This window comes from Microcaecilia unicolor, chromosome 4, assembly GCF_901765095.1.
Source record: "Microcaecilia unicolor chromosome 4, aMicUni1.1, whole genome shotgun sequence".
In the NCBI taxonomy this organism is placed as follows: domain Eukaryota; kingdom Metazoa; phylum Chordata; class Amphibia; order Gymnophiona; family Siphonopidae; genus Microcaecilia; species Microcaecilia unicolor.
In genome coordinates, this window is record NC_044034.1 from 89,062,052 (window position 1) to 89,089,450 (window position 27,399).

At 43.7% G+C, this 27,399-nt stretch overlaps 1 protein-coding gene across 1 annotated transcript in view; it reads right to left on the minus strand.

Moving 5' to 3' along the window:
- Positions 1-27,399, minus strand: part of VPS36 (vacuolar protein sorting 36 homolog) — a 77,873-nt gene that overhangs the window by 44,831 nt on the left and 5,643 nt on the right. The window contains exons 2-5 of the mRNA XM_030200435.1: positions 17,447-17,515; positions 15,440-15,510; positions 3,653-3,767; positions 1,666-1,755 (exon numbers count right to left, since the gene is read on the minus strand). Coding sequence (XP_030056295.1) covers positions 1,666-1,755; positions 3,653-3,767; positions 15,440-15,510; positions 17,447-17,515 — 345 coding nt within the window. The remainder of the gene's footprint in view (positions 1-1,665; positions 1,756-3,652; positions 3,768-15,439; positions 15,511-17,446; positions 17,516-27,399) is intronic.

Consider the following 27,399-nt stretch of genomic DNA (forward strand, 5'->3'; position numbering starts at 1 on the left):
ACTCGCAGAGGGTAAAGCTCCATTTCCAATGTAAAATTTCCAACATATTTTAAGGAGAGAATAAAAGTACATTTGCTAGAAGTCTAACTAGTAATTCAGCAGACTATAGAAAGTGGGACAAAACAGTTATCAGACAGACTTAAAGAGGCCTTTATTTTATGGGGAGCAGTATACAGAGACTCAATAACACAGAATTCCACAGACCAAATTACCACAACAGAGATAATGATTTAAAGAACAACTAAACAAGTTAGGACTCTTCAACCTACAGAAAAATAAATGAGGGGAGATTTTATAGAAGTTTATATAAATACAACTGGGATAAAATGGTTAAATGGGGAATGTTATTTAACAGAAAAATAAGAGGATGCGCCATGAGCATTGAAAACAAATTGTGTCAAATTTTTTTAGGAAGCAAATAAGCTGTAGAATCTGTTACCAGAGGATGTGGTCAAGGTAACCAACATAGTGGTATTCAAAAGTGGACTGGAAAAGTCCATAAAAATTAGTCAGGTAGACTTGGAATAGCCATTGTTCATCCCTGGGAAACCCAGACCAGCCACTGACAGACAGGATTGCTGGGTTCAATGGGCCTTAGTCTGACTCTTCATGGCTTCTCTTATGGTCTCGTGACCCATGAACTAAATTTCCTCTACTGTGTGGCCACACAAAACAGAAGTCAATGCCACTGCTTCTTTAATGCTGGGACAGAATTGTGAATGTTATGAGACTGTGGTGCCTCTCTTGCCTGTTGCTGATAATCACAGAATGCTCTCTTGGACTATTTAACTTGGGATACTTTTTGATAGGGCTCTAGATTTGTTCTCTCTCTGAAATTTATTGTTGGTGTCAATAAATAAGTCAAGAGAGTAATTTTCAAAACAATTTATCCAGGTAAATTGAGAGTCTGAAAAGGGCCCTCCCTCAAGCCATCTACAAATTTGCAAAGGTCTGCATAGTCAGAGAGGAAAATAACATGGGGATTTTGTATTTTCAAACCTATGTGCATTACTGTAAATTGTAATTTCACCAGCACATAAAGCAAGCCCTAAGCACATGGGTCTTTTGTACCCAAAATCCATTTTCTAAGGGGAAAAACACCTGTAACTTCCCGTGAAAATGAGGGACTCCCTTTAAAAGGTCTGCTAGCTGTGGACACTGCATTTAGGTAAGGAATTTGAAAACTGTCCCTACAATATTTGGGAAAAGGAAAGGGTCTAAATGAACCATATATAGTTCCCCTAACATACTCAAGTATACATTGCTAGCGAACGTTAGTTAGTGCCTTGGTCTTCACTCCCAGTCCTTGAGGGCTGTCAGTGGATCCAGTTTTCAGGATATCCCCATGAATACACAAGACAGAGATCTGCATATAGTGGAGGTAGTAGCCACATAACTCTCCTTCATACATACTCATTAGAGATATCCTGAAAACCTCACACTTTGGCAGCCCCTTGAGGACTAGGAGGGATGACCAAATTCTCTGGAAAAAAAGAAGAAAGATCCTTCACAAGACTTTCTTACATAGATAAAAGGCCAAAGTGCAATGCAGGGCGTGGGTTCCCATTTCTACACCAGTATACGCTTCACATGAACGCAGACATCGGATATAGACTGAAAGGCAGCAAACATTTCAAACACATTCTTAAGGATTTCATAACATACCTGTGGACCCCTATTAAATGGAAGTGTTTGTGATACAGACGTGTGCTCCCATCTCCTCTGGGTAATTTCTTCTGATAAACGCCTGAAGAACTAGATAGAAACACAGGGCGTAACCTGTCTCCATTCTTAGCACAGTTTCTCTCTTTAGTTTAGAAATATAATCGTCAGTTTCCATATGGATTCTTTATAACTGTCCTTGCCCTTTTCTTCCTAATCAGAAGTTCATGTCCTAACCAAACCCACCACCTCACTTCACTACTCCTGCATTGTGCCTATGGAGGAACTGTACAGTCAGCCTTCTAAAAGCAGCTGCTGTGGGAATGCAAGGGGTCCCAAGATTGTCTTCTAGCGGGCTGTCACTGATTACCTCTGTTCTTTATTTCCATGCACCCTGCCCTCCCGTCAAGAAGGGAGGGAGAAAACCTCACCCAATTTGCTCAGCAGTCAACCTGCATGTGTCACTGCTCTAAAGACGCTGTGTGATCTGTTCCTCTGTGCTGTGCATGGGGTCTATAGAGCAAGGCCTCTCCTCAGGAACCGAGCCTGACCCCTTCACACTAATGCAGAGTATAGTCATTGCATAATAGGCTAGATTGACCTCTGGGACACTAATATGTTCCAAATCCTACAGTTCATTCTGAACCATAACACATGGTTAGGCTAAATATATCGACTAACTTCTTCTACAAAGCGTAAGTATGTCCGATGAGTAATCTACGACCTTCTGGGGCTATTTGTCTTTTCCTAGTTCGTTTGTAATGCCAGTGTACTTCTTCCACTCCCTCTATATATATATATAGTGCTATATGTACTGACACCAGGAAATCATGACGACTCATACAGCTGAAATAGCAGCACATAAGTTACCTCTATTTTATTTGTTGCTATTCTGAGAAACTTCTATCAAAAGGGCAGCAAGGATCCCCACAATAATCTATGCAAAATATGAAATTTATGAGGCAATCCTACAAATTAGATGCTAACATTTCCCTCTGTACATGTAAATGCTTAGAATACTGCAATGGCTTTCCAAAGACAAACCAGCAATACTTCAAGAATTCAGAAAAGCAATGTTTATTGGTGGTTGAAGACTTGAAAGTACTGCGTTTCGGCAGACAATGCCTTCTTCTGGAGTCTTAAAACTTAGTCTGGAGTATAAACCCATCTACTAGGTCAAAAGAGGTCGAAATGAACGGACATTTTAAGAATGGTTCACTCTTGTTTGTTGCTGACGAACAGCACAGTGATACTCTGTTCTTTAAGACCACATTCATTTCAGCCTCTTTTGACCTACTGGATGGTTTTATACTCCAGGCTAAGCTTTAAGACTCCAGAAGGTGGAATTGTCTGCCGAAACACAGTACTGTGTTCAGTCTTCAACCACCAATAAACAGTGCTTTTCTGAATCCTTGAAGTATCATTGGTTTATCCTTGGAAAGTCACTGTCAACTTCCCACCGTCTTTGTGCCTTGGGTTTCTTGTGGGATTCCAGTGTTCCTCCACTTTGGTGGATATCCTTAATTTTTAGAATACTAACATATATGTGCGTCTATATCTGCATACCATGTAAGGGCTAGTCTGCAAATACCTGCTTAACTTACACAGCATGTATTTGCAAGTGGGGTGTACCCAGAGGTGGTGCATGGGCGGGGATCTGACCAACACACATAGCTTACAGAATACTATAAGTTAAACAGGTAGCTGCTGCACTTAGGTGCTAAAACACTAGCTCTATGGCTGGCGTAAGTGGTAGCGCTTATATGTTGAGTGTGTTAATACCTGGTTATGCTAGTAAAGGAATGTAGGCACCTACTTTCCTTTATAAAATAAGCGCCTACTGGGAGGTGCCCGGTTATAGAAATGCTCCTTATTTCATAAAGCAACTGCTATACTATCCAAACATGATCTATTTTTCTGAGAACACAGGCCCCTTACCTATGAAGAAAGCACACAACAGCCACGATCACTCATTTGTAAATACTTTTACCTCAATTTGGCCATGTTCTTTGAAGGACAATTTGATGTACGAATATTTGCTGGTCTGATAGGGACCAGGTTCCTTGCCTGGGGATGGAGAATGAAGATGAACCACTATCTTGGCACTGCAGAGAAGGAAGTGAAAACATTTAACAATAAGAAATTGACACAGAAGCCCAGAACACTGCTCCTGTAGGTATCCTCATATTGCCTGTATATCTCCTTTTCTTTCTCCTTAGCCAGTAAGCCCTGAGAGGGCACCATTCTCCCTTGCTTATTATGCATCTGTCCACGCTGGTTAAATCATTTGTTGTAGACTTGCATCTATCACCAAACCACTAGGCAGTTTATAAAATTTAAGGCATAGCAAAACAAAATTATCCAACATCTAAAAATATAAAGGCAATCAATTATATAAAATAAAACAAACAGAATCATACATAAACAGCCTTCTTAACAGCAAAATAGTCCTGCTGAAACATCTACATTTATGATGGTGACAAAATGTTAAAGGATCGGTTTCCATACACATGTGCAAAGGCATTGAATCCCACCACAGCCAAATACTGCCTGTTTGGTAATAAGACCAATTATACGGCAATTACTAAAGACGTTTCCAACAAATATTGTTAAGGATGATCGCAGAACACATTTAGGCACACAGAGAATAACAAAATTTGTCAAACGGACTGGAGCCACCTGATAGTAAAACTTAAAAATTAAGGCCAACACCTTAAACTTAATCCTCTATTCAACAGATAGCTAATGTAATCCGTACAATAGGCAGTACTTTAGATGAGCTGAAGTTCCTCTCAATAGGCCCTTAGTTATACCTAAAAACAATGTGACACAATAATCAGTCCTACTCAGTACAAGTGCTATAACTGTCTGCAAAATCATTTGGATTCCAAAACAGTCGCAACTGCCTGATTTGGCATAAATGATTAAAAAAATAAAATTCCAGTTGGATGACTGCTGTAACCTGCTTCTCCATTGTCAGAGCTGTATTTCAACCGTAAACCAAGATCCCAGACAACCATCTTTGGCTGTAGAACCATCTTTCCCCTAGCACTGGACAATGGGAGAGAGAATTACCCTGTCGACAGTCATAACTCTTCTAGTTCTAAAGTGCTCTTCTGGTTTTATAGTATTTAACTACAAAACTATGACATTTTAACTAATCACAACTCATCAACTACACAGTCATTCAGGCAAAATATCAACTGTTCTTGTCTCTTTTCAAAATGTATCAACAACTCTGTATCAGAGTGGCCTAGTGGTGGACTTTGGTCCTAGGGAACTGGGCTCGATTCCCACTGCAGGCACAGGCAGTTCCTTCTGACTCTGGGCAAGTCACTTAACCCTCCATTGCCCCAGGTACAAATAAGTACCTGTATATAATACGTTAGCCGCATTGAACCTGCTATGAGTGGGAAAGCGCTGCGTACAAATGTAACAAAAATAAATTAAACAATAACAGATTACATAATGGGAGGAAGGGCAGCAGGAAAAAAGAGAAAGGAAGAGATGTTAGTTCATGGGGCGGAGAAAGAAGGAGAGACACTGGGGGAGGGGGCAGGAGGGCAGAAGATGACTCAGGAATATGCTGTGGGATGGAGGGGAAGGGTGTGGGGGAAGAAGGAGAGGAGATACTGGGCAACATTGTTTATATGCAGTAGGCTAACAAGGCCCTGTGCTTGGGACACAATTAGTACAGCGATTTTCTCCAAAATTACCACGGAAGCAGGTTCTTCGAACCGAAACGTCACTGTATTACTGGTGGGCGTCGGGAGTAGGAACTTTTTTTCAGTGCTGTGGTCCTGGCTACTCAGTTGGTTAAGCATTGGGGGTCTCTGTTTGCTGTTTTTCTTTTTAATTAATTGCTATAATAAAATTGAAAGCCACAGAAGCTTTAGAGGCAGATGATTAGTACGCTTAAAAGTGCTACCTATTTCATGTCATCATTATGCTGCTTTGATGAAACCCAGAGGCCTCCATCTTGTTGCATCAAGTAGTTGGTTTGTGGACAACCAATATTAATATATTTTTATGCAGTTTACAGACTGCCCCTCAATTGGTGGAGAGTATCCAGTTACAGGAATACCATTATAAATTTCTTTTAAGAATGTACATTCATCCATCCAGAGCTCGGAAGATGGGCTGTCCTACAGATGGACCCCGTGTTAAATGTGGCAGTCCTGATGCCTCTTATAAACACTATTTTTGGGATTGCACTTCAATTTGCCGCTTTTGGCAGATAATTTGGAGGCATTTGATTCAGCTGTATCACTGCAATTGGCAAACGATCCCTCAAGTAAGCCTGCTGGACAATGTTGCTACGATTACTGGGGGACCACATGTTTCACATCTTTTCTTATGAAAAGCCTCATTGATAGCTAAGCGTTGTATTATGGCCCAATGGACACTCTTACTGCTCGAGTGCGTTCCACCATATTGAACACTTTGGATGTTTAATTTTCAGAATATTGGCGTTTTCCGTTGATTAGTTTTGTACCTCCCGGGGGGGGGGGGGGGGGGGGAGGAGGGGAGAATAACACTGTTCTGGTTTTCAGTCCTGGCAACTGTTATCTGAGTTTCATTTACAGAAATATGTTGTGGCTTTTATTTGTATCCAGTTGCACTGGATTTTGCATGTTTTTGGGAATAATTCAATAAAAATATTTACACATAAAAGTGCTACAGATTTGGAACAGGTGTGGGCTATAAGAGATTCAATAGCCAATATTACTGCTATATGATGCCTCTTTGCTTCATAATAAGAACCCAGTACTGCTATTCTTATGTTCTTATGGAGGTAGAGAAAACTGAGTTTTATCACCAGCATAAGCAGAGGTGTTCCCTAGAACAATTCACTATGATCTGCCCAAGCAGAAGGTCCCTTTGTAACGCACTCATGCCCCATCCCAATCGATCAACCACTGCAGTTGCAATGATCAAGCGAGCAAACACCAGAGTGGCACTTGCTACCCTGAATATACCAAGATATAGCCATATCACGGGAATCTGTATGGCTCCGTCACAAAATGAATTTTTTTTTTTTTTTGAAGCACTGAAAAAAGAAGCACAGAGTACACCCAGAACCCTGGGCCACGGTCTTCCAAGGGCAGGACTGCAGAACAGAATTGCTGACTAAAGAAAAGAAAATCAGGTTATTTCTTCTTTCTTAGCGTCAGCTCCGCTGTTTTGAACCAATTCGATGTACTGAAGTAGATCTACTGGACGGGGGAAGACTAGGCCCCCCAAATGACAGCTCCACCAAAGTCCAAGTGGGCTCTGTCCAGTAAGTCCAACTTGTAGTGCTTAGCAAAGCAATGAAGCGACGACCAAGTCGCCACCCTGAAGATCTCCTCAGGGGATATCGCCTAGATCTCCGCCCAGGAAGCAGCCTGAGCCCTAGTACAGTGAGCTTTGAGCCCCTAAGCCACTGGATAATTCTTGCCAATGTAATGGGACTTGATAGCCACCTTAATCCACCTTGCAATGGAGGTCCTCGAGGCCACTTGGCCCTTCAAAGGCCCTGGAAAAGTACAAAAAGGTGGTCTGAGAGACAAAACTTGCTCATCTCCTAGAAATACTTGACGAGTATCCTCTGGACATCCGGCTTGTGAAACCTTTGATCCTCCAGCAACAATCCCTATACCACACCAAGGAGAGCAAAGAAGTCTCCTAATTCACATGGAAAGGATGGTACCGTGCGCAAGGACATGGAATCCTCCAAGGAGGAGACGACATGATAGGGCCTGCAATTCAGAAACCCTCCTCCTAGCAGAGGTGATGGCCACCAAAAACACTATCTTGAGGGTCAGATCCTTGCTGGAAGCCAAATGCAGGGGCTAAAACGGAGCCTCAGACAGTGCCCGGAAGACCAGACTGAGGTCCCAAGAAAGCCACCCCTTTCAGAAACTGCTATCTCTCTAAGCAAAGTCAGAGAGACGCCCTTCCCCTTTTCCCTGTGGGAGCAAAAGGCCCCTACAGGAAGCACTATACAGCATCACTAACCTGACTAACTTCAATTCTCATGCTAAGGCCTGTTGCCTGGATAGGCCTCAAACTTCCATGTGGTCAGAAGGACACTGCTAAATACTGCCAAGGTTGTGGGTGAAAATGAACAACATGTTTATCAGAACAATCATTTCATGGTCAGAATGATCCCTGCCTCGTCATGATTGTAGCAAAGTATTAGGTTCTCCACATCACAACATTGAGAATCAACAAACCTGTTTCAGACTTTGAGGCTCCTTTTCATCCAAGGAATACACATTGTTTACTGGAACAATTGCTTCATGGGTTAGGTGCCCCTTCAGTGTGGTGCCAGTGGGACAATATTGTGGCCCCCTCAAGTCACAACATCTAAGACAGACAAAGTTGTTGTGCATTGACAACAAAGCCAGGAATCACGTCATCAACCCAGCTGCAGCCTGCAATTTCTGCATAAAAAAGGCTCATATCCGAGGCAAATGGCCGTTTGCTTTACATCTGATCTGAAATGCAGCCCTTGCTCTGCCATCCTGACTGTCCTGGCAGAGGAACACTGCCACCCGCTGGACATCTTGTGCCATCTCCATCCAGGTTGTATAGTTGCTATGCAATAGCTGTAGTGCTATTGAACTAGGATGTGGCTATACCAGCCTGCCTTAGGGTCTGATGTGAGTTTGCTCTGAGCTTTTTTTGTGATAAGGTCATCTTTGTCATTATTCCTGCCTTTCATTTTGTTCCTGTTGCTATGTAAATAAATTATCATTATTCTTCCCTTTCATTTTGTTCCTGCTGCTTTGTAAATAAATAAGCAATCTATTTTTATAATACCATGGGAAGTTGTGTCAGTATTTGTTAGTATATTTTGGGCATGATAACTTAAGACCTATAAACAAAAGGAAATGTAATTACTTTCCAGACACTACACTATCTAATATCAAAGTGTTCTTGTGTCATACTTTTCCACAAGTTATGCTAAGTCATGTTCCCCAATTACATCCAAAAGGGTAAGCTAGGCAACACAGCCACCTGGTCTCTCAGGGAGTTAAAAACTAGTCCCTGTACCAGGCCCTGCTACAGAAAACCCAAATCATCAGGAACCTGAGCCTTCCAGGGAGATAAGGACTGTACCGTGCACCAGGATTCAAACACACGCCAGACCTCAACATATGCCAGGGAAGTAGAGGACTTCCAGGAGCAAAGCAAGGTAGAACGCACTGCGGGGGGAAAACCAGTACTTCCTCTAATCATTGCCTTTCAATGGCCATATCGTAACCTAAAGGGGTTTGGATCCCCCATCTCTAGACACCAGAGATCCCTAAACCAAGATCTGCGAGGCCAATCTGATGCCACCAGCAAGACCAAATGAGGATGACATGCAAACCTGCACAACATGCCATGGAAAGAGACTTTTGGGAGGGGGGGTCCACAATCGACCAATGCATCTATCCTGTAAGAGACTAGGCCCCTCCAGCAACTGAAGAGTGCTTCACTTTCACATAAACTCCTGACGCCATCAGGTCTAACTGAGAAGACTTCCAGTGGCTCACAATGAGCTGAAAGGCCTGAATCCTCAGTTCCCATTATCCCAGATTCAGGAGAGAGCGACTGAGAAAGTGTGCCTGCACATTGTCTTTGTCTGCCATATGAACCACAGAGAGCCTGCAGATGAGTCTCTGCCCACCGAAAGATTCTCCGCCTCCAGGGCCACCACCAGACTCCTGGATCCATCCTGCTTGTTGATATACAGCACTACCGTGGCATTGTCTGACAGCACTCTGACCACTTTCCCTTCCAACAGAGCCAAATCGCCTGGGTCTCCAGTCGGTTCATGGACTAGGATGCCTCCTGGCTTGAACAGGTGCTCTGTGCCACATGCTGCTACTAACTACTACTACTTATCATTTCTATAGCGCTACTAGACGTACGCAGCGCTGCACACTTGAACATGAAAAGACAGTCCCTGCTTGACAGAGCTTACAATCTAATTACTACTACTACTATTTACTACTACTACTATTTAGCATTTCTATAGCGCTACAAGGCATACGCAGCGCTGCACAAACATAGAAGAAAGACAGTCCCTGCTCAAAGAGCTTACAATCTAATAGACAAAAAATAAAGTAAGCAAATCAAATCAATTAATGTGAACGGGAAGGAAGAGATGAGGGTAGGTGGAGGCGAGTGGTTACAAGTCAAAAGCAATGTTAAAGAGGTGGGCTTTCAGTCTAGATTTAAAGGTGGCCAAGGATGGGGCAAGACGTAGGGGCTCAGGAAGTTTATTCCAGGCGTAGGGTGCAGCGAGACAGAAGGCGCGAAGTCTGGAGTTGGCAGTAGTGGAGAAGGGAACAGATAAGAAGGATTTATCCATGGAGCGGAGTGCACGGGAAGGGGTGTAGGGATGGACGAGTGTGGAGAGATACTGGGGAGCAGCAGAGTGAGTACATTTATAGGTTAGTAGAAGAAGTTTGAACAGGATGCGAAAACGGATAGGGAGCCAGTGAAGGGTCTTGAGGAGAGCGGTAGTATGAGTAAAGCGACCCTGGCGGAAGATGAGACGGGCAGCAGAGTTTTGAACCGACTGGAGAGGGGAGAGGTGACTAAGTGGGAGGCCAGCAAGAAGCAGATTGCAGTAGTCTAAACGAGAGGTGACAAGGGTGTGGATGAGGGTTTTGGTAGAGTGCTCGGAAAGAAAGGGGCGGATTTTACGGATGTTGTAAAGAAAGAAACGACAGGTCTTGGCAATCTGCTGGATATGAGCAGAGAAGGAGAGAGAAGAGTCAAAGATGACCCCAAGGTTTCGAGCTGAGGAGACAGGGAGAATGAGAGAGCCATCAACAGAAATAGAAAACGGGGGGAGCGGGGAGGTGGGTTTGGGGGGGAAAATGAGAAGCTCGGTTTTGGTCATATTTAATTTCAGGTGGCGTTGAGACATCCAGACAGCAATGTCAGACAAGCACGCTGAAACTTTGGTTTGGATGCAAGATGAGATATCAGGGGTAGAAAGGTACATTTGGGGGGAGTCAGCATAGAGATGGTAGGAAAAGCCATGGGATGAGATTAATGAACCAAGGGAAGAAGTGTAGATAGAAAAGAGGAGGGGACCAAGAACAGAACCCTGAGGTACGCCGACAGGCAGAGGGATAGAAGTAGAAGAGGATCCACCAAAGTGAATACTAAAGGTGCGGAGGGAGAGGTAGGAAGAGAACCAGGAAAGGACAGAGCCCTGGAATCCAAGTGAGGACAGGGTATCGAGAAGTATGCTGTGATCGACAGTGTCAAAAGCAGCAGAAAGATCAAGAAGAATGAGGATGGAATATTGACCTCTGGATTTAGCCAGTAATAGATCATTGGAGACTTTAGTAAGCGCAGTTTCGGTTGAGTGGAGAGGGTGAAAACCAGATTGTAGTGGGTCAAGAATAGCATGAGGAGAGAAAATCAAGGCAGCGGCGGTGAACAGCACGCTCAAGTAATTTGGAGAGAAAAGGAAGGAGGGAGATGGGTCGGTAATTAGAGGGACAAGTAGGGTCGAGTGAAGGCTTCTTAAGGAGAGGTGTGACCACAGCATGTTTAAAGGCAGCAGGGACAGTCGCAGTGGAAAGTGAGAGGTTGAGAATGTGACAGATAAAAGGAATAAGAGCAGGAGAGATGGCATTAAGAAGGTGGGTGGGAATGGGATCAGAGGAACAGGTGGTACATTTTGAGGAAAAAAGGAGAAGTGTAGTTTCCTCAATAGTAACTTCAGGAAAGGAGGAAAGGGAATGAGGGGAAGGAGAGAGAGGGGAACGGACTAGTGGAGGGACAGGTGGTGAGGGAGAGAAAGCAAGGTTTATCTTTTGAACCTTGTTGTGAAAGAATTCAGCAAGGGTCTGAGGAGATAATGAAGGGGGAGTTGGGGGAGGGGGCATCTTGAGGAGAGAGTTCAATGTGGTGAAGAGAAGTCGAGGATTAGAGCCAAGAGAGTTGGTCAGTTGGATATAATAATCCTGTTTGGCACGTAAAAGAGCAGATTGGAAGGAGGTCAGCATGAACTTAAAGTGTAAGAAATCAGCAAGGGTCCGAGATTTCCGCCAGAAGCGTTCAGCGGAGCGGGTACAGGAACGTAGGTAGCGGATATTAGAAGTCAGCCAAGGTTGGGGTTTTGTACGCCTTACAGGGCGGGTCATCAAAGGTGCAAGAGTGTCTAATTAGGACAGACAAACAGGTACCTCTCTCTAAATGTTCACCAGACTGTCCCCACCAGGCCAGACTGATCCTCACCCTGGGAGCAAGCAAAAGAGAGAACACTGGAAGTCCTACAAGGGCAGAGCCAACCGGGACAACAGGGCTTGTTGTAGCATACACTGTGTGAGCCTTCTCCCACAGCACCACCTCCAGAGTTGCAGCCATAGAGCCCAAGAGCTGCAAGTAATCCTACACCATGGGCTCTAGGAGATCGCACAACTGCGCCCCGAGCTTCTCTGCCCACTCCTCCAGAAGAAAAACCATCCCCTCTGGCTGTGTCAAAGCAGATCCCCAAGAAACTCCAGGGATTGAGAAAGGGCCAGATGGCTCTTGGGCTGGTTCACTATCCAGCCCAGGGATTCCAGGAGGGAAATAACCTGAGAAGAAAATCTGACCACTGAAGATGAGTCAGTCCGAAACAGTCCTTAGGCGGGGATGAAGCCGAATACTCGACACCATAGGTGCACAGCCACCACCTCCATTACCTTGTAAAATGTGCGGGGTGCCTTAGCCCAGCCAAAGGGCAAGGCCCAAAACGGAACGTGCCGCCCCAACATACAAAAGTGCAGATATCTCTTGGGATGATCCACAATGGGAAAGTGGAAGTAGGCCTCAAGGTGGTCTAGGGAAGTCGAGAACTCCCCTGGACACACTGAGGCAATGACTGAGAGAAGCGTTTCCATTTGAAAGCACTGGAGTTGCAGAAAAGCATTCATCCTCTTGAAGTCCAGGACGGGGGAAATGGACCGCCCCTCTTCAAGACCATGAAATAGATGCAGTACCTGTCCAGGCCACGCTCCACCAGCAGAACTGTTCTGATTGCCTTGAATGGCAGTATATCAAAATTCAAATGTCAAACTATATCACAGAGCTGCTAAAGGGTAACAACAGTCTGGCACTTTAGAGCCAAACCACAGGGAGAGATCACGAATGTGTCTAGACCCAGACAAGCAAACTCTATGGAGTACCCCCTCTCAACCACCTCCAGAACCCCCTGATCTAAGATGCTGTTGAGCGATGCATTGCAGAAGAGAGACAGCCTGCCTCCCACTGGAAACGAGTGGAATCCTCATTGGGTAGGCTGAGTGGCTGCGTTCCTTCCTGAAGGACCCGAGGGCCTGGTTCACTTGGGGCCTTGAAAGGACCCCTGCTTGAAGCACCTACTCAGACCCCCCCCCCCCGGCCTGGGTCAAAGGGCACCAAGAGGACCTGAAGTGACTTGCCCCCCTTAAGGCCAAGGATCGCTGCACCCTTGTGCAGCTCGGAGAGCCTCCCCCATATCCTTAACCAACTTTTCCCAAGTCACTACCAGAGAGCAAGCCCTAAGGGCTGCTGACTCAAAAGCTTCTTGGAAGCCGCACCCACATCCAGTGGCAAAGCCACAACTAATGGCGGACCCCCAACATCTCCACTGAGCAGGATGTCAGAATGATCATATCATACAGAACATCTGCCCACAAAGGCAGTCCCAGACTTCAGTCAATAATCTCCAGGGAGTCCGACAACTGCTGGAACTAATGCAGCATGGAGCTACCTAACCACCACAAATAGCAGCCTGAATGCTGGATTCCCCACTGAAAAGGCCAGGTGGAGTTGCTGTTCCGCATTCTTTTCATGGAGCTCCCCGAGGACCAAGCCCCCTTGGACAGGTACAGTGGTCACCTGTGTCACTGTTGTAACCAGGGCGTCCACCCTCAGGAAGACCCAACACTTCTCAACCTCATGAGCAAAGGCATAGATATGAGCAAGAGACACGGCGATTCTGAGGGGACCATCCGGTTGCTCCCACTTTGCCCTCATCAAGCAGATGAGGGCCTTATGAAGCGGAAAACACTATGGGCCCCCAAGGGGACCACAGTGAGAGGCTTAAGCGTAGCCAAGGCCACCCCCCCCCCCCCCCGACCTCATCTAAGAGACAAGACAACTTGTCATGACAAAGGAGCCGGAACCCATGGGATTGCTTCTCCCCAGCCTCCCAACAAGGAGTGTCCTCGGAACTGGAGTATACAGGGGACTGGAAGCCGAAGAGGACCTCCCAGTCCTCCTACACTCCCCTCTGAAGTACTCTACAATAACATTAGCCCCTGACAAAGAGCATGAAGCTAGCCAGTCCAATTGAATTAAATTTTTCTTTTTTTTTTGGTATATGTGCTGCCAAAGTGAGCATTTTTGGAAAGCCTGGGAGCTGCAGGAGGAGCCTGTAGGGAATACACTCAGGGTGAACAGGCAAGATGGGTGGGGGAATGGGGACCCACACCCCTCAGGCAAGGCCCCACGGGACTGAGCCACTCAGTGGCCCTAAGAAGTTCGACTGGGGGGGGGGGGCTGTGAAATCAAGCTCTAAGTTCAACCAGGTACGGTCCCCGAGACTGCAACCTGGGAGCAGCTGCTAGGCTTGACCACTCTGTGAGGTCGCAGCCAGCAGAACACACAATTAGACCAGGGGCAGGAGCACCATGAGAACAACTACCACCTGCTGAAGGTAGAGAAAATACTGGACTGTTCCAGGGAGCACCTCTGTTTATGCTGGTGATGTCACTGGCAAAACTCAGTTTCTCTCTACTTCCACGCTGACAGGAAGATAACACCCATTGGTTCAGAACAGTGTAGCTGACACTAAGAAATAAGAGCTTGCTCTTCCCAGGCGCCCTGTGCTACATTACCATCTACTGTACAAGTTTGGAAAAGAAATTTCAGAACAAGGGCAGCATGCAGGAAGAAACGGAAGGCACTTTTGTTTTCACATTTTTTTATTTGACATAATTTTGGCTTGTTGTATTATTTAGATACTGTATAGTTTGTATTTGAAATTTTATTATTTTGTATGCGTTATACATACAAGTTTATTTTATCTGGGTTATTTTTATATAGTACTTTGTAAATTTTATAAGATTTTATTTCTTAAAGTTATTATCTATCTTGATCCTATCCTGAGAATAAACAGATATAAATGCAGTTTCACATGAAATGAAAGTAAAGAAGCACTTCTTCATACAAAGGGTGATGAAAGTATGCAACATGTCACTGGAGACAGTGTTAGTAAGATCAAAATGACAAAAACAGATTAAAAGATCAAGCAGTGGAGGCAAAAATTAGTGGATTAGAGTGCAGGAAAGGTGTGGAAACTGATAACTTTTTTTTTTCTTTTTAAAAATTTTAACAAAAAAGCAAAATAAAGGAAGAAGAAAACGTAAGAAAACACAGAGAGAACTTGAAAAGAGAAACAAGATGACAAATATTCTCCCAGAAGTTTCCAAGAGGACAGTCTAAGATAAGAACAGGATGCTTTACCCTTAACGGGCCCAGTGAAATCTGAAAAAAGGCAAAAAGATGACTTTAGACTCTTCTGGTCTGGCTTTCCTTACACAAGAACAAGCAAGCCAAACACACATAAAAACGGAGTAAGTTTGCAGGACCCTAATACATCAATATTTCCCTCCAGAATCCAATGAGAAAGTGTTAGTTGGGGCTGTGAATGAGCGTTACATGACAGTATGGGAGGAAGGCTGTGTGTGGTACAGCAGCTTCAATAGGGTCTGAGTAAAGAAACAGGAGAGCAGACTCGATACATTCTTACCTTCTTCCTATCCCTCCTGCCTGCTCTTCAATGAACACAATCTGAGAAAGTGGGATGCCAATGCAGCATTCCTAAATAGTCAACATACAGGGGGGGGGGGGGGGGGGGGGGGGGAGAAAACAATTAAAAAAAAATATGCTTAATGTTTCAGAATTGTAGACATCTCTTTGGAGAGAAGCATCATACGCTTTTTGTGCTTTTCAGCACATTTTATATATATGTTTTTCTAGAAGAGAGGAGTACACAGATCTTAGAGATTTTCCGCTCAGATATTTGCCTTGGAGTACATACCTTGATATACATTTTCTGAGGTTGCAAAGACCCCTGAGGCAGGCCTTAGGGCCGAAACACGGCCGTGTCGGGTCCGTTTTATACTTCATATTACCATTGTTATTTTTTTAATTTTGATTTTTTATGCGAATAAACACAATTTTTGGTATCCTCATCCATTTTCCTCACTTTTTTCTTTCTATTCTTCAACAAACGACAGAGCACCTTGCAGTTTTTTTTGTTGTTGTTGGTAATGAGTGATCACAGTTTTAAGCCAACAATTTTTCTAGTCGGAAGCAGAGCTCAAAAAATCCCAGGAACTAGTTCGCTTGTGAACTTAGGGGCTTCTTTTACTAAGGTGTGCTAGGCCCCAGGCTTAGTGCGCCAAAAACGCACCATTAGCATTTAATTCCTAGATAGCTGACCTAGATTTCTATTATCATCCACGTAGAATTTTGGGTAAAAGCGGAATACAAAAAACGTAACTAACTGTAACAAAAGCATACATGTGGTAATTGTACATAAACTATTAAAAACATTTTTTTTGAGCTGGCATGTCATAGGCAGAGTGTGAATGTGGAAACTAACCAGCTAGTGTGTTCACAATAGCACGTGCTAACTGGTTAACACAGGGTTAACGCCGGAGCACTTAGCACCTCCTAAACAGGAGGAGGTAAGGGCTCCCGTGTTAATATTTTTGCAAGTCCCGTGTGCTAATGGAAAATCAGCATGAGAGACCTACAAAAATAAAATAGAAAAAAGCTCCTTTATAGGACACAGTAAAAATGGGGTTAGCATGTGGCAAAATCCATCCATAAAATGAAAGGGTATTTTATGCCAAGGATGATAAAGGAACCCATTATCTCTTTCAACCTGTGTCATTAAAGATAATCATTTGGGTTGGAGGTTGGGTGGATTTCAAAGGCTTTATTCCCTTTTCATATATATTTTTTTTAATTTGATGCACTTCACAGAACTTTAGTCTCGTTTAAGTACAATAGTTGCCTCTATTTTAGAGAAAAATCTTTTGTGATACTAAAATCCTGCATTAGGACATGCTAAGCCCAGATTTGCCGCAGCTTAGTAAAAGGGCCCCTTAACCCTCCATTACCTCAGGTACAAACAGACTAAGCCCTCTGGGGACAAGGAAATACCTAAATGTAACTTACCTTGCGAAAAGGGTGTGAGTTTAATCCAAATAAATATTCATTAATTTATTCGGTATAGCCTGAAAACCCAACTGGCTCTAGTGTCACCAGAACAACTAGACAATTTATTAGCCCGACTCCTGTGTGCCTTATGAGTTCTGAAGTAGAAATCACCTCAATCCAAATGTGCTCCAGTTGTTCTGCACTTCCACCAACCCCCTCACCCCTAACTAGTCCTGGCACTGCAGTGGTAAGGTTCAGTCATGTTCCTGAGGTGAAGAACCTGGGAAAAGAGACCCTGTGAGAGAAAAGACTGCCTCTCTTTCCGAGTCAGAAGTTTTCTGCTAGTAGCCACTAGTAGAAAACTTGCAGATGAAACACAAGATAGCTACACAGCTAAGAAAATCCAACACAAGCCAAGAGACGGCTCCAATTCCAGTGGGCTGACATTTCCACACTTCCCAAAAAAGGTGTCAGCTCCCCAACTACACCACCCAAAAATCAAGGTGGTTTTATTTTACAGTGTACCAAAGCCAATTTACACTTCTGGCCATGGACAGAAATATTAAAAAACTTTGTAAGTACTTACGTGATTTTTCTGATCCCTCCATATCAGTCGGTGTGTACTAAGAAGAAGCGTCCCAGTGTCAAGTTTTGCCTAGACCAGAAAGAGAGGCATTAATATCCACTAACAGCATCAGAATACAGGGTGGACTGATTTTCAGAAAAAGAATGAAATGTTATTGTAAAGCTGGTGGCTAAGACCCACAGGAGGGCTCAGACAGGTGTAAAAAAAAGTATTTTCCTTCTACGAAGAGCAGAGGCAATGGTGAAGGGCATGCACCCCACCCACTGGCCAATCCTACAGCAAGAAGAGTGTGTCTTTTGATTTTTTTTTTTTATTATTTCGGGGGGGGGGGGGGGGGGGGGGAAATCACATGATTGAGTAGAACAGACGCACTTTTGATCCACTCTGGTGCCCCCTGCCTGTCTGACCCAAACCAGCAGCATAAAACATTATTCTATGCAATCATCTTACTTTTTGGATTTGTGAAGCTTTTATGGACACATTTCCATTGAAATCCAGCAACACCATGTCCTCGAAGGGGACAGACAAAAAAAAAAAAAAAAAGGATAAAGGCCATGGTGGGGATGACAAAATGGTGGAGATGCCTGGGATTGCCGTGCTGCCACTAGCAGATGTACACAAGTACATAAGTATTGCCATACTGGGAAAGATCAAATGTCCATCAAGCCCAACATCCTGGTTTCCAACAGTGGCCCAATCCAGGTCACAAATACCTGGCAAGATCCAAAAAAAGTACAAAACATTTTATACTGCTTATCCCAGAAATAGTGGATTTCCCCCAAGTCCATTTAATAATGGACTTTTTTCCTTTAGGAAGCCGTCAAAACCTTTTTTAAACTCCGCTAAGCTAACTACCTTTACCACATTCTCTGGCAACAAATTCCAGAGTTTAATTACATGTTGAGTGAATAAACATTTTCTCTGATTCGTTTTAAATTTACTACATTGTAGCTTCATCACATGCCCCCTAGTCCTAGTATTTTTGGAAAGCGTGAACAGACGCTTCACATCTACCCGTTCAACTCCACTCATTATTTTATAGACCTCTATCATATCTCCCCTCAGGCGCCTTTTCTCCAAGCTGAAGAGCCCTAGCTGCTTTAGCCTTTCCTCATAGGGAAGCCGTCCCATCCTCTTTACCATTTTTGTCGCCCTTCTCTTCACCTTTTCTAATTCCACTATATCTTTTTTGAGATGCAGTGACCAGAATTGAACACAATTGAGTGACCACTATTTGTAACAGTGGTGCACACACTTGAGCCCCAGCTTTCTGGGCAGACACTGCATTTACAATCTATGCTGGTGGATACTACTCGCAGAATGGGCAAGTTGGAGTAGCGAGTCTCTGCCACTGAGGACACTGAACAGGCCATGAATAGCAAGATATGAACCCTGTAGACCCAGGTACGAGATCAAGCTACAAAAACAGAGGATCTAGAGATCTGTTCTTGGAATGGCACTTGCACTTTATTGGTTTGCTAGAGTCCATACTGGACAAGATTTCTTGACTTGCTGGAGCAGTGGCATGGGACCTCTTTGCTTAGAATGCGCACACAGGGTGGGCCGCAAGATGGAAGGTACGCATAGACCACGTGTACTGATGTTGAAAATCCAATTATATCCATAAAGTGGAAATCTTAACGTAAGAACATAAGCATTGCCATACTGGGGCTGACCAAAGGTCCATCAAGCCCAGAATCCTGTATCCAACAGTGGCCAACCCAGGGCACAAATATCTGGCAAAATCCCAAAACAGTAAAACAGAATTTATGCTGCTTATCCTAGAAACAAGCAGTGGATTTTCCCAAGTCCATCTTGTGGAAATACAAATCTATGAAAGACTCAATACAATGGGGTACCTATTTGTATTTTTCAAGACTACTCTTCAGCACTTTTGGAGCATCACAGAGGTTTTACCCCTATCTCCACTACTTTGTTTAAGTGTAAAATTAGACTCATGCTTCTATATCCTGCAATATTGAAGATGGAAATTATTTGATTCTGCTACCACAGCTCAAGATTACATTAAAGGCCTACATGTCATGGATGGGCCTACTACTTGATAGAGGTTCCTTATATAATATGTATGTCTTTGCCAGATTTTTGATTTATGTTACTCCTGATGTTTGTTTGTCTATGACTGGCAAGGTTTTGAGTGCAACATGTTGGTACAATGAAGCTTATTTGACTGACAGGATAATGTGGCTTTAACAGTTTATTATTATTTTTGAATACTGATGCTTGCGCCACAACAACCAACAAGAAGGTAAGTCTTCAAACATACTCCAATATTTTCGTTTTAAAAAACAACAAAAAAAACTTTATAGTATTAAATGGAATAAATGCTCTTAAGATGTCTGAAGGTTTTATACCTTTGTTCCTCTTTAGTACATTGTCATATGTTCAGCATGTAAATTGCTATTTATGGAATTCATAAATAAACTAGTAAAAAAGGCCCGTTTCTGGAACGAATGAAACGGGCGCTAGCAAGGTTTTCCTGGGAGTGTGTATGTTTGAGAGAGAGCGAGCCAGAGTGAATGTGCGGGTGTGTGACAGAGTGAGACTGTCTGTGTGACAGTGTGTGTGTGAGGATGAGAGTGTGTGACAGGGCCCCCTCCCCTGTTCCTAATGCCCCTCACCCCGTTCCCTCCCCTCCTTTTCCTCCTCCTTCCCACACTTTGGGTTCCTTAAGGCTTTCAAAAGTCTATGTACCCCCGTGGCCCTAACACCCAGTATCCGGATACCCCACCGCTTTCCTCCTCACCCCTCCGCCAAGATGTAATACTTTCACGTCCTTCATTTTTTAAAAAAAAGTGTCCTATCTACCCTGTGTACAAATGCCGGGCATTCAGATTGTGTTCTTCTCGTAAATTTTCATTTCTTTCATTCATTCAGAACTTGCCCCCCCCCCCCCCCCCCCCCCCCCGAACACTTTCCTTCAGTCTTTTAAAACTCTCCTATGTACCCTGTGTGCTAATGGCCAGCATTGAGATTGTTTTCCTGTCCCAAATTTGCATGTCTTTCATTCATTCACAACTCCCCCCCCCCTTCTCCAGTTTAACATTTTTGTTTCCTTCAGTCTTTTAAAACTCTCCTATCTACCCTGTGTCCTAATGGCCAGCATTCAGATTGTTTTCCTTTCCCAAATATTCATGTCTTTCAGTCGTTCAGAACTCCCCCCTCCCCCCATTTAACATTTTCAGTTCCTTTAGTCTTATAAAACTCTCCTATCAACCCTGTGTCCCTAATGTCCAGCACTCAGATTGTTTTGCTTTGCCAAATTGTCTGTCACTGATGTCACTGAGGTCAATACGTGCCTGCCTAGCAGACCACTTCCGGCAGGCACGGTCCCAAGCACATCCTGTTGGAGGTGAGAATTATTATATAGGATTAGGCCCTAACCAATGGCAAAACAGTTCAATACAGTAGGCCCTGGATTCTATATATCCTGGATTACATATATATAGACTAAATTAAAAGTGTAGATAACAGCAGATTTGGTTCAATGTGCTGAACATACGAGACTCATTCTTTTCACAATATTGGGAACTACAATATAAATTTGTGCTGAGGCTCCACATATCTCCATGTCGTGCCCATCGAGCAACAATCAGCTCTTCAGGGGTGTGCCCAAAATGTAATACGGCACAAGCATCACTGGGCCATATATTTTGGACATGTCAATATGTTGCTCGTTTTTGGTCTCATTTACTGAAAGTGGTTCATGATCTATGGGGATGTCGAGTTATGCTGAATCCTCTGATTCTGTTTACCAAGCACCAATACTCCTCACGGGCCCCATCGCAGTTTAGCTGTTTTCTTAAGAAAGTGATCCTAATAGGGAAAAAAGTTATCCTACTGTGCTGGCGAGAGACTTGGGCTCCAACTGTTCATATGTGGCGTACTAACATGATAGAACTGTTGAAGTTAGAGCACTGTGGAATTAAAGACAATTCCTCCAAAGAAGGGAAACAATTCCAACGAACTTGGGGAAAGGTTCTGAGACACTTTGCAACCAGTAGCACGTATTTGTATTCTTAATTGAGAGTAATATTGTCTCCTTGTGGTGAGCTTTGAATAACGGAATGTTAATGGGGAGGGAGGGACGGGGGGTGCAGAAGGGGTATGGGTGGGTAGAGCAGAGAAGGGAAGTAAATGGAAACCTCAATCTGTAGGTGATGTTTGAATTATGTTGTACTAGTAAAAAAAGGCCCGTTTCTGACAGAAATGAAAGGGGCACTAGCAAGGTTTTCCTCGGAGTGTGTATGTTTGAGAGAGAGTGTGTGTGAGAGATGGAGTGTGTGTGTGAGAGAGAGAATGAGAGAGAGACAGAGTGTGTGTGTGTGTGTTTGTGTGTGAGAGAGAGAGAGTGTGTGTGTGTGTAAGACAGAGAGATAGAGTGTGATAGACAGAGAGTGTGTATGTGAGAGACAGTGAGTGTGTGCCCCCCCTCTCGCAGGGCCCCTCTCCCCACCCCCACCTCTCTGGTCTCAGGAACCCCTTCACCACCTCCCTCTCCCCTGCCCCCCTCCAGCCATCCATGTCCAGTGACCCTCCTCTCCCCCTGCCCCCCTGCAGCCACCCATGTCCAGCGACCCCCCCTCCAGCCACCCATGTCCAGCGACCCTCCCCTCCTCCTCCCCCTCCTGTCCCCCCTCCAGCCACCCATGTCCAGCGACCCTCCCCTCCCCCCCGCACATCAAACCCCCTCACCATCCGCAGCTGCCACTGGTAACGCTATCCTGCCACTGCTCCTTCTCCTGTTGAGCAGCAGCGGCCGCTGCAAAAAGACAAAAAGCAATAAATGTTTTAAACATCAAGCGCGGCACTGCAGACAGTCATCAGGCATTGGCTGTCGGCTCTACAGCCGCTCCTCCTCTCACCTCTCTGACCTCCTCCAGGGTCTTATTCCTGGGGCAGTGACGTGGAGGGGAGAGGAGGAGCGGCTGCAGAGCCGATGCCAATGCCTGATGGCTGTCTGCGGTGCCGCGCTTGATGTTTAAAAACATTTATTGCTTTTTTTCTTTTTGTAGCGGCCGCTGCTGCTCAACAAGAGAAGCAGCAGCAGCCAGACAGCGTTACCAGTGGCAGCTACGGGTGGCGAGGGGGTTGATGTGCTTCGGGGGGGGGGGGGGGGGAATGTTTGAGCGGCGCACTCACAGCTGATTCCCAGGCAGGGGGAGGAGTAGGGAAACATGCGGAGCAACTTGCTCCGCATGTTTCCCTACTCCTCCCCCTACCTGGGAATCAGCTGTGAGTGATGTCAGCCTGGCTACGGAGCCTAGCTCAGCAACTCCAGGAGCCACGGACACAGGCAGCTACTTTAGAACGTTGGTGGTGAGAATTGTTATGTTTCAATCATTTTTATTAATTGCTCCATCAAAACAGCTTCTTCATATCACTTTTATCTTTCAATCATATTTTTTGTTTTCCCCCCAAACAATTTCCCTTCCCCCCTTTTCCGCCCCCCCCCCTGCTCCCTTCCCCTCCCCTTCTTTATTCATCAATCAAGCAGTAAAAGATAGTATCACCAGAGTTTATAAGTTCAATATCTGACTCCGAACTGTTGGAGTCAGAGTCTCCGGTGGTGAGAATTATTATATAGGATATGTTTTGGTGCTACAGTTGAATAAAAATGACTGAAACATATAGTGACTAAAGTGCAACTTAATTAATGAGCCAATCAGCACCAATAATTGGCATTAATTGCAAATTACTTGCACATCATATTCTATAATGATGTGTGCTTAACTCCTATACTGCGTAATTACAAGGGGTCATTAATGAGTCATGCATATTTATAGAATACGCTTGATCTGCGCCTAATTTGTCACTGGCATTTACATCTAGTTTCAGCAGGCGTAAATGCAGGCATCTTAAGTTAGGCGCAGATTAGGTGCTATTCTATAAAGTGCAGAAACCCTTTATAGAATAGCACTTGATGCGTAATTTTTTTCCACGCTGATTTTTCAGCACGATTTACTGAATCTAGCCCTACATGTCAACCAGTCATTGGTCAGCTTTCAAAATGCTTGATAACATCACAATTTGCTCCAACCTCCTTAAGATTCCAGTGAACTAAATTTTTGCCCCAATGAAAACTAGGGTAAGAAACAAAGCTATTCCAAAATGCGAGGAGGGAGGGATAACAAATGAAAAATGTGAGCTGGGAGTCACTAGGTGCTGTACTATCTATGGCAGATTGTTGATCAAATTGGATACGTTTTTAGGGGGAAAAGACAGACAAGCCCAGCGATTTTATAAAGCCAGTTTCCCTACTGGAAAACAAGCTGAAAGAGGGTAATTATATAACTAGGCACCTGGTTTAGAAGAATAAGTAGGCACCTACTTGCCTTCTTAAAATACTAGCTTAACAAGTTTGCCTACAGTGCAGGTGCAAACATTTACACCTGCTCTCTAGCCAGTATAAATGGTCATGACTAGATTATTCAAGTACAGTACTGCTCAGAAAACTGTGAACACTACTGCTTTTTAGTGAAAATGCTATTATCAAACATATAAACGGCGAGTGACCGTACTCACCGCAAATGCGCAGTAGAGACCTTCTCTGCCCCGCCCCCACGTCAATACGTGATGACGGGGGGAGGGGGGCGGGACAGAGAGGGAAACTGCGAGGGAGGGAGGGAACCGCTGACGTCGCTACCGCTCCCCCCCCCAAGGTAGCCGCTACCGCCCCGCCTTCACCCGGCCCTCTCTTCGTTATTCAACTTACAGCAGCGCCGAAACAGCAGCAAGCAGCTCAGCTTCAGCTCCCATCGGCCTTCCTTCCCTGCCTGTGCCCCGCCCTCGCCGACGTGACGTCACACGAGGGCGAGGCACAGGCAGTGAAGGAAGGCCAACGGGAGCTGCTGCTTGCTGCTGTTTTGGCGCTGCTGTAAGTTGAATAACGAAGAGAGGGCCCGGGCCGGGTGAAGGGGGGGAGGGAGGGGGAAGGAAAACCCCAATACCAGCCCGTTTTTACGGGCTCAACTGCTAGTCAGTTATATTCCTTGACTTGCAAATTAACTCATCTGTAATGAACTTTCACCTTAATAAAAGCATACTACATCGTTATTGTGGTACTTTAGTGCTAATTTCATGACTATATAGTGATCTTGCATTTTTTTTTTTTAGTTTTCAACATTTTTATTGATGACATTTCAAAGAAAACACAGCCAACAAGCTGAATATACAAAGGTGTACGTGTGAACATGTATCCAAAAAAACCCAAAACAAAATGATACAGTCCATCATCAATCCTTTAACATTTTACCCCACCCCACCCCTCTGTTGTATGTTTTATCTTTCAACAATTTTTTGATGATATAGTAAAGCCAACATACTAAACAACCAGCAAGTTCAGTGTACAACCATTTGTCTTATAACTAACATATCGAAAACAATATAACAAAAACCATATAATTCTACCATCATCGTTGTATCCATATTCCCCTCTACTCCCAACTCCCCAATTTCCTCCTTTATGCTGCTGTCCAATATTCATGGATTTGTGTAAGTAAACACCCTAGGATCCCTTTATGACACACATTCCTAACTGACTGTTAAATAGGGATCTTCTATCGAGATACGTTATCAAACTACAAGACAACAGTGTCATATCTACTAGGACAGACCTCTGAATGGTTGATCTTGCATTTTTATTCTTTGCTACCAACTGTTAAAAATTTTAAAAAGTAAGATTTATTTAAGTTTAAAACTCTGCTTACTCACCAAATTTGAGCCTCTTAGGTAAGTAATATCTACTGACTTTGGGTTTCATTTTCATGAACGTTTGGCAGACTGATGCAAAGTACTGACAAAATTTGTATTTTAGTTCTTCATTTTTTTAAATCAAAATTAAAAGAAATATTCAGTTTCTTTCCAAAAACATGCCTGCTCTTGCCAGAAAAGACAGACATTTTGGAAGATCTGAAGCATGGCATGTACAAACTGTGCAGGTCTGAGCTTCCTGCTGTCAAGTTTCACATAGAACGGGTGTTTCTATTGGAGCTCTTTCAGCAATTATGAAGGTAAGAAAATTAATTTATTCAGGAGGGGAAGGACTGTGATGTCTGCTTATGTCCTTTTTTCTTGTATGACTGTTCCACAAGTACAGTTTTCTGTGTGTTATTTCTCTGTATTTTGTGTTTTAAAAACCCTGTGAAACAGGATCAGTGTCTTCGGGCAGGTTATAAGTACATAAGTATTGCCATACTGGGACAGACCAAAGGTCCATCAAGCCCAACATCCTGGTTTCCAACAGTGGCCAATCCAGGTCACAAATACCTGGCAAGATCCCAAAAAAGTACAAAACATTTTATACTGCTTATCCCAGAAATAGTGGATTTTCCTCAAGTCCAACTTAATAATGGTCTATGGCAGCTATAACTCTACATTTATCAACTTAGACGTTTCCCGAGGTTTGCAAATACATTTTTATTAGATGTGCCTTCTTATCAAATTATAAGGTTGGAGGAATATATTTTTTCTTATTGCTGGTCCTGTGTACTGGAATGCACTTCCTCTGAAACTGAGAAAAATTAAAAGTTTAAATGAATGTAAGAAAACTCAAAACATTCCTGTTTGTGCAAGCTTATGAAGGAGTATAAAATATCAACTGGCAATTAAAGCTGTTTAGAATCTGATGTAATGGATGAGAAGAGAATTTGCAAAGGTTTGGAGGGTAAGTGTAATGTTTGAAGGAGGTCTATTTACCATGATTGGTATGGATTGATTTTATGTATCATGTCTTTATGTGTATTTTACAATTTGGTTTATATTATGTATGTTGGAGGTATAAGGGGACTAGAACTTTTTGTGATAGTGAAGATATAAATTTTTAAATAAATAAATTAGCAAAACAGCAAAGGCCATGGAGCATCTGCCTTACTGGAAAGCAATAAGTTCCATAGACTGTTTGTACTTTAACTTTTGTCACCGAGTGACCTCTGCTGGAAGAATCATGTAAGTGAAATCACATCTGTGAGAGTCATTTGCCTTAAAATTATTTTCTGGATTTTTCACAATTTTCAATGAAGTTTTGCATTCCCACTATCAGATGCAAATTATAGTAAGATAGCAAATGTTTACAGATAAAGAAAAATGGTACATCTAGTCTCGTTTAGGGATGAAAAATGCAGGTTACCCCTCCCCACATACCTTCAATGAGTCTCAAAATGATTGAGGATGCTAAACCCAATAGAAATGACTCCACTTCGAATTAAGGCAACAAGTTTGCTTGATATTGGGGGTGCTCAAGGACCACAGCACCCACAGAGCTAACATCTATGTCAACGAGGGTTGTAACTGCTAATCTGTGCAGGTTCTCACCATACATTTGTTAAGCGTTGTAACTGATAATCTTTGCAGCACCCCCCCCCCCCATATCTCCATTTAAAGTTATAAATGCCATTTTGTACAAGTCTTCTCAGAAGCCCCCAAAAAGCCATTCCACTGCAGTTTTGAGCGACACCACTACAGACAGGTTACCCCAAAGCTTGGTTGTCTTTATTCCATGCCTTTTTGAATTCTATCACCTTTTTTTATTTATCTCCATCACCTCCCATTGGGAGGGCATTTCAGGCATCTACCACCCTTTGAATGAAAAAAATACTTCCTGATGCTGCGCCTAAGTACAACTGAAAAATCTTCTTTAATTTAGAAAGACATGTATGGCAATACATCTAACAAATTTATTATGACCAATAAAGTGATCAGAGATCTCCATATTACATAAGCTCATCCAATCCTAGTTACTATTGTAGCTATGAACTTCTAATTCTGGTGTTCTCAGAGGAACTTAAGTCTAAATCCCTCAATTCAAGGGGATAAAATCAGGAGTTCCAGGCTCCTGAAACAGCTCCGATGAAACACGGGGCCCTTGTCATGTTTTTGTGCCACAGCACTGCAGCAATTGACTTTGGAATAGTCTTTACAGAGGTAAACAGGATTTA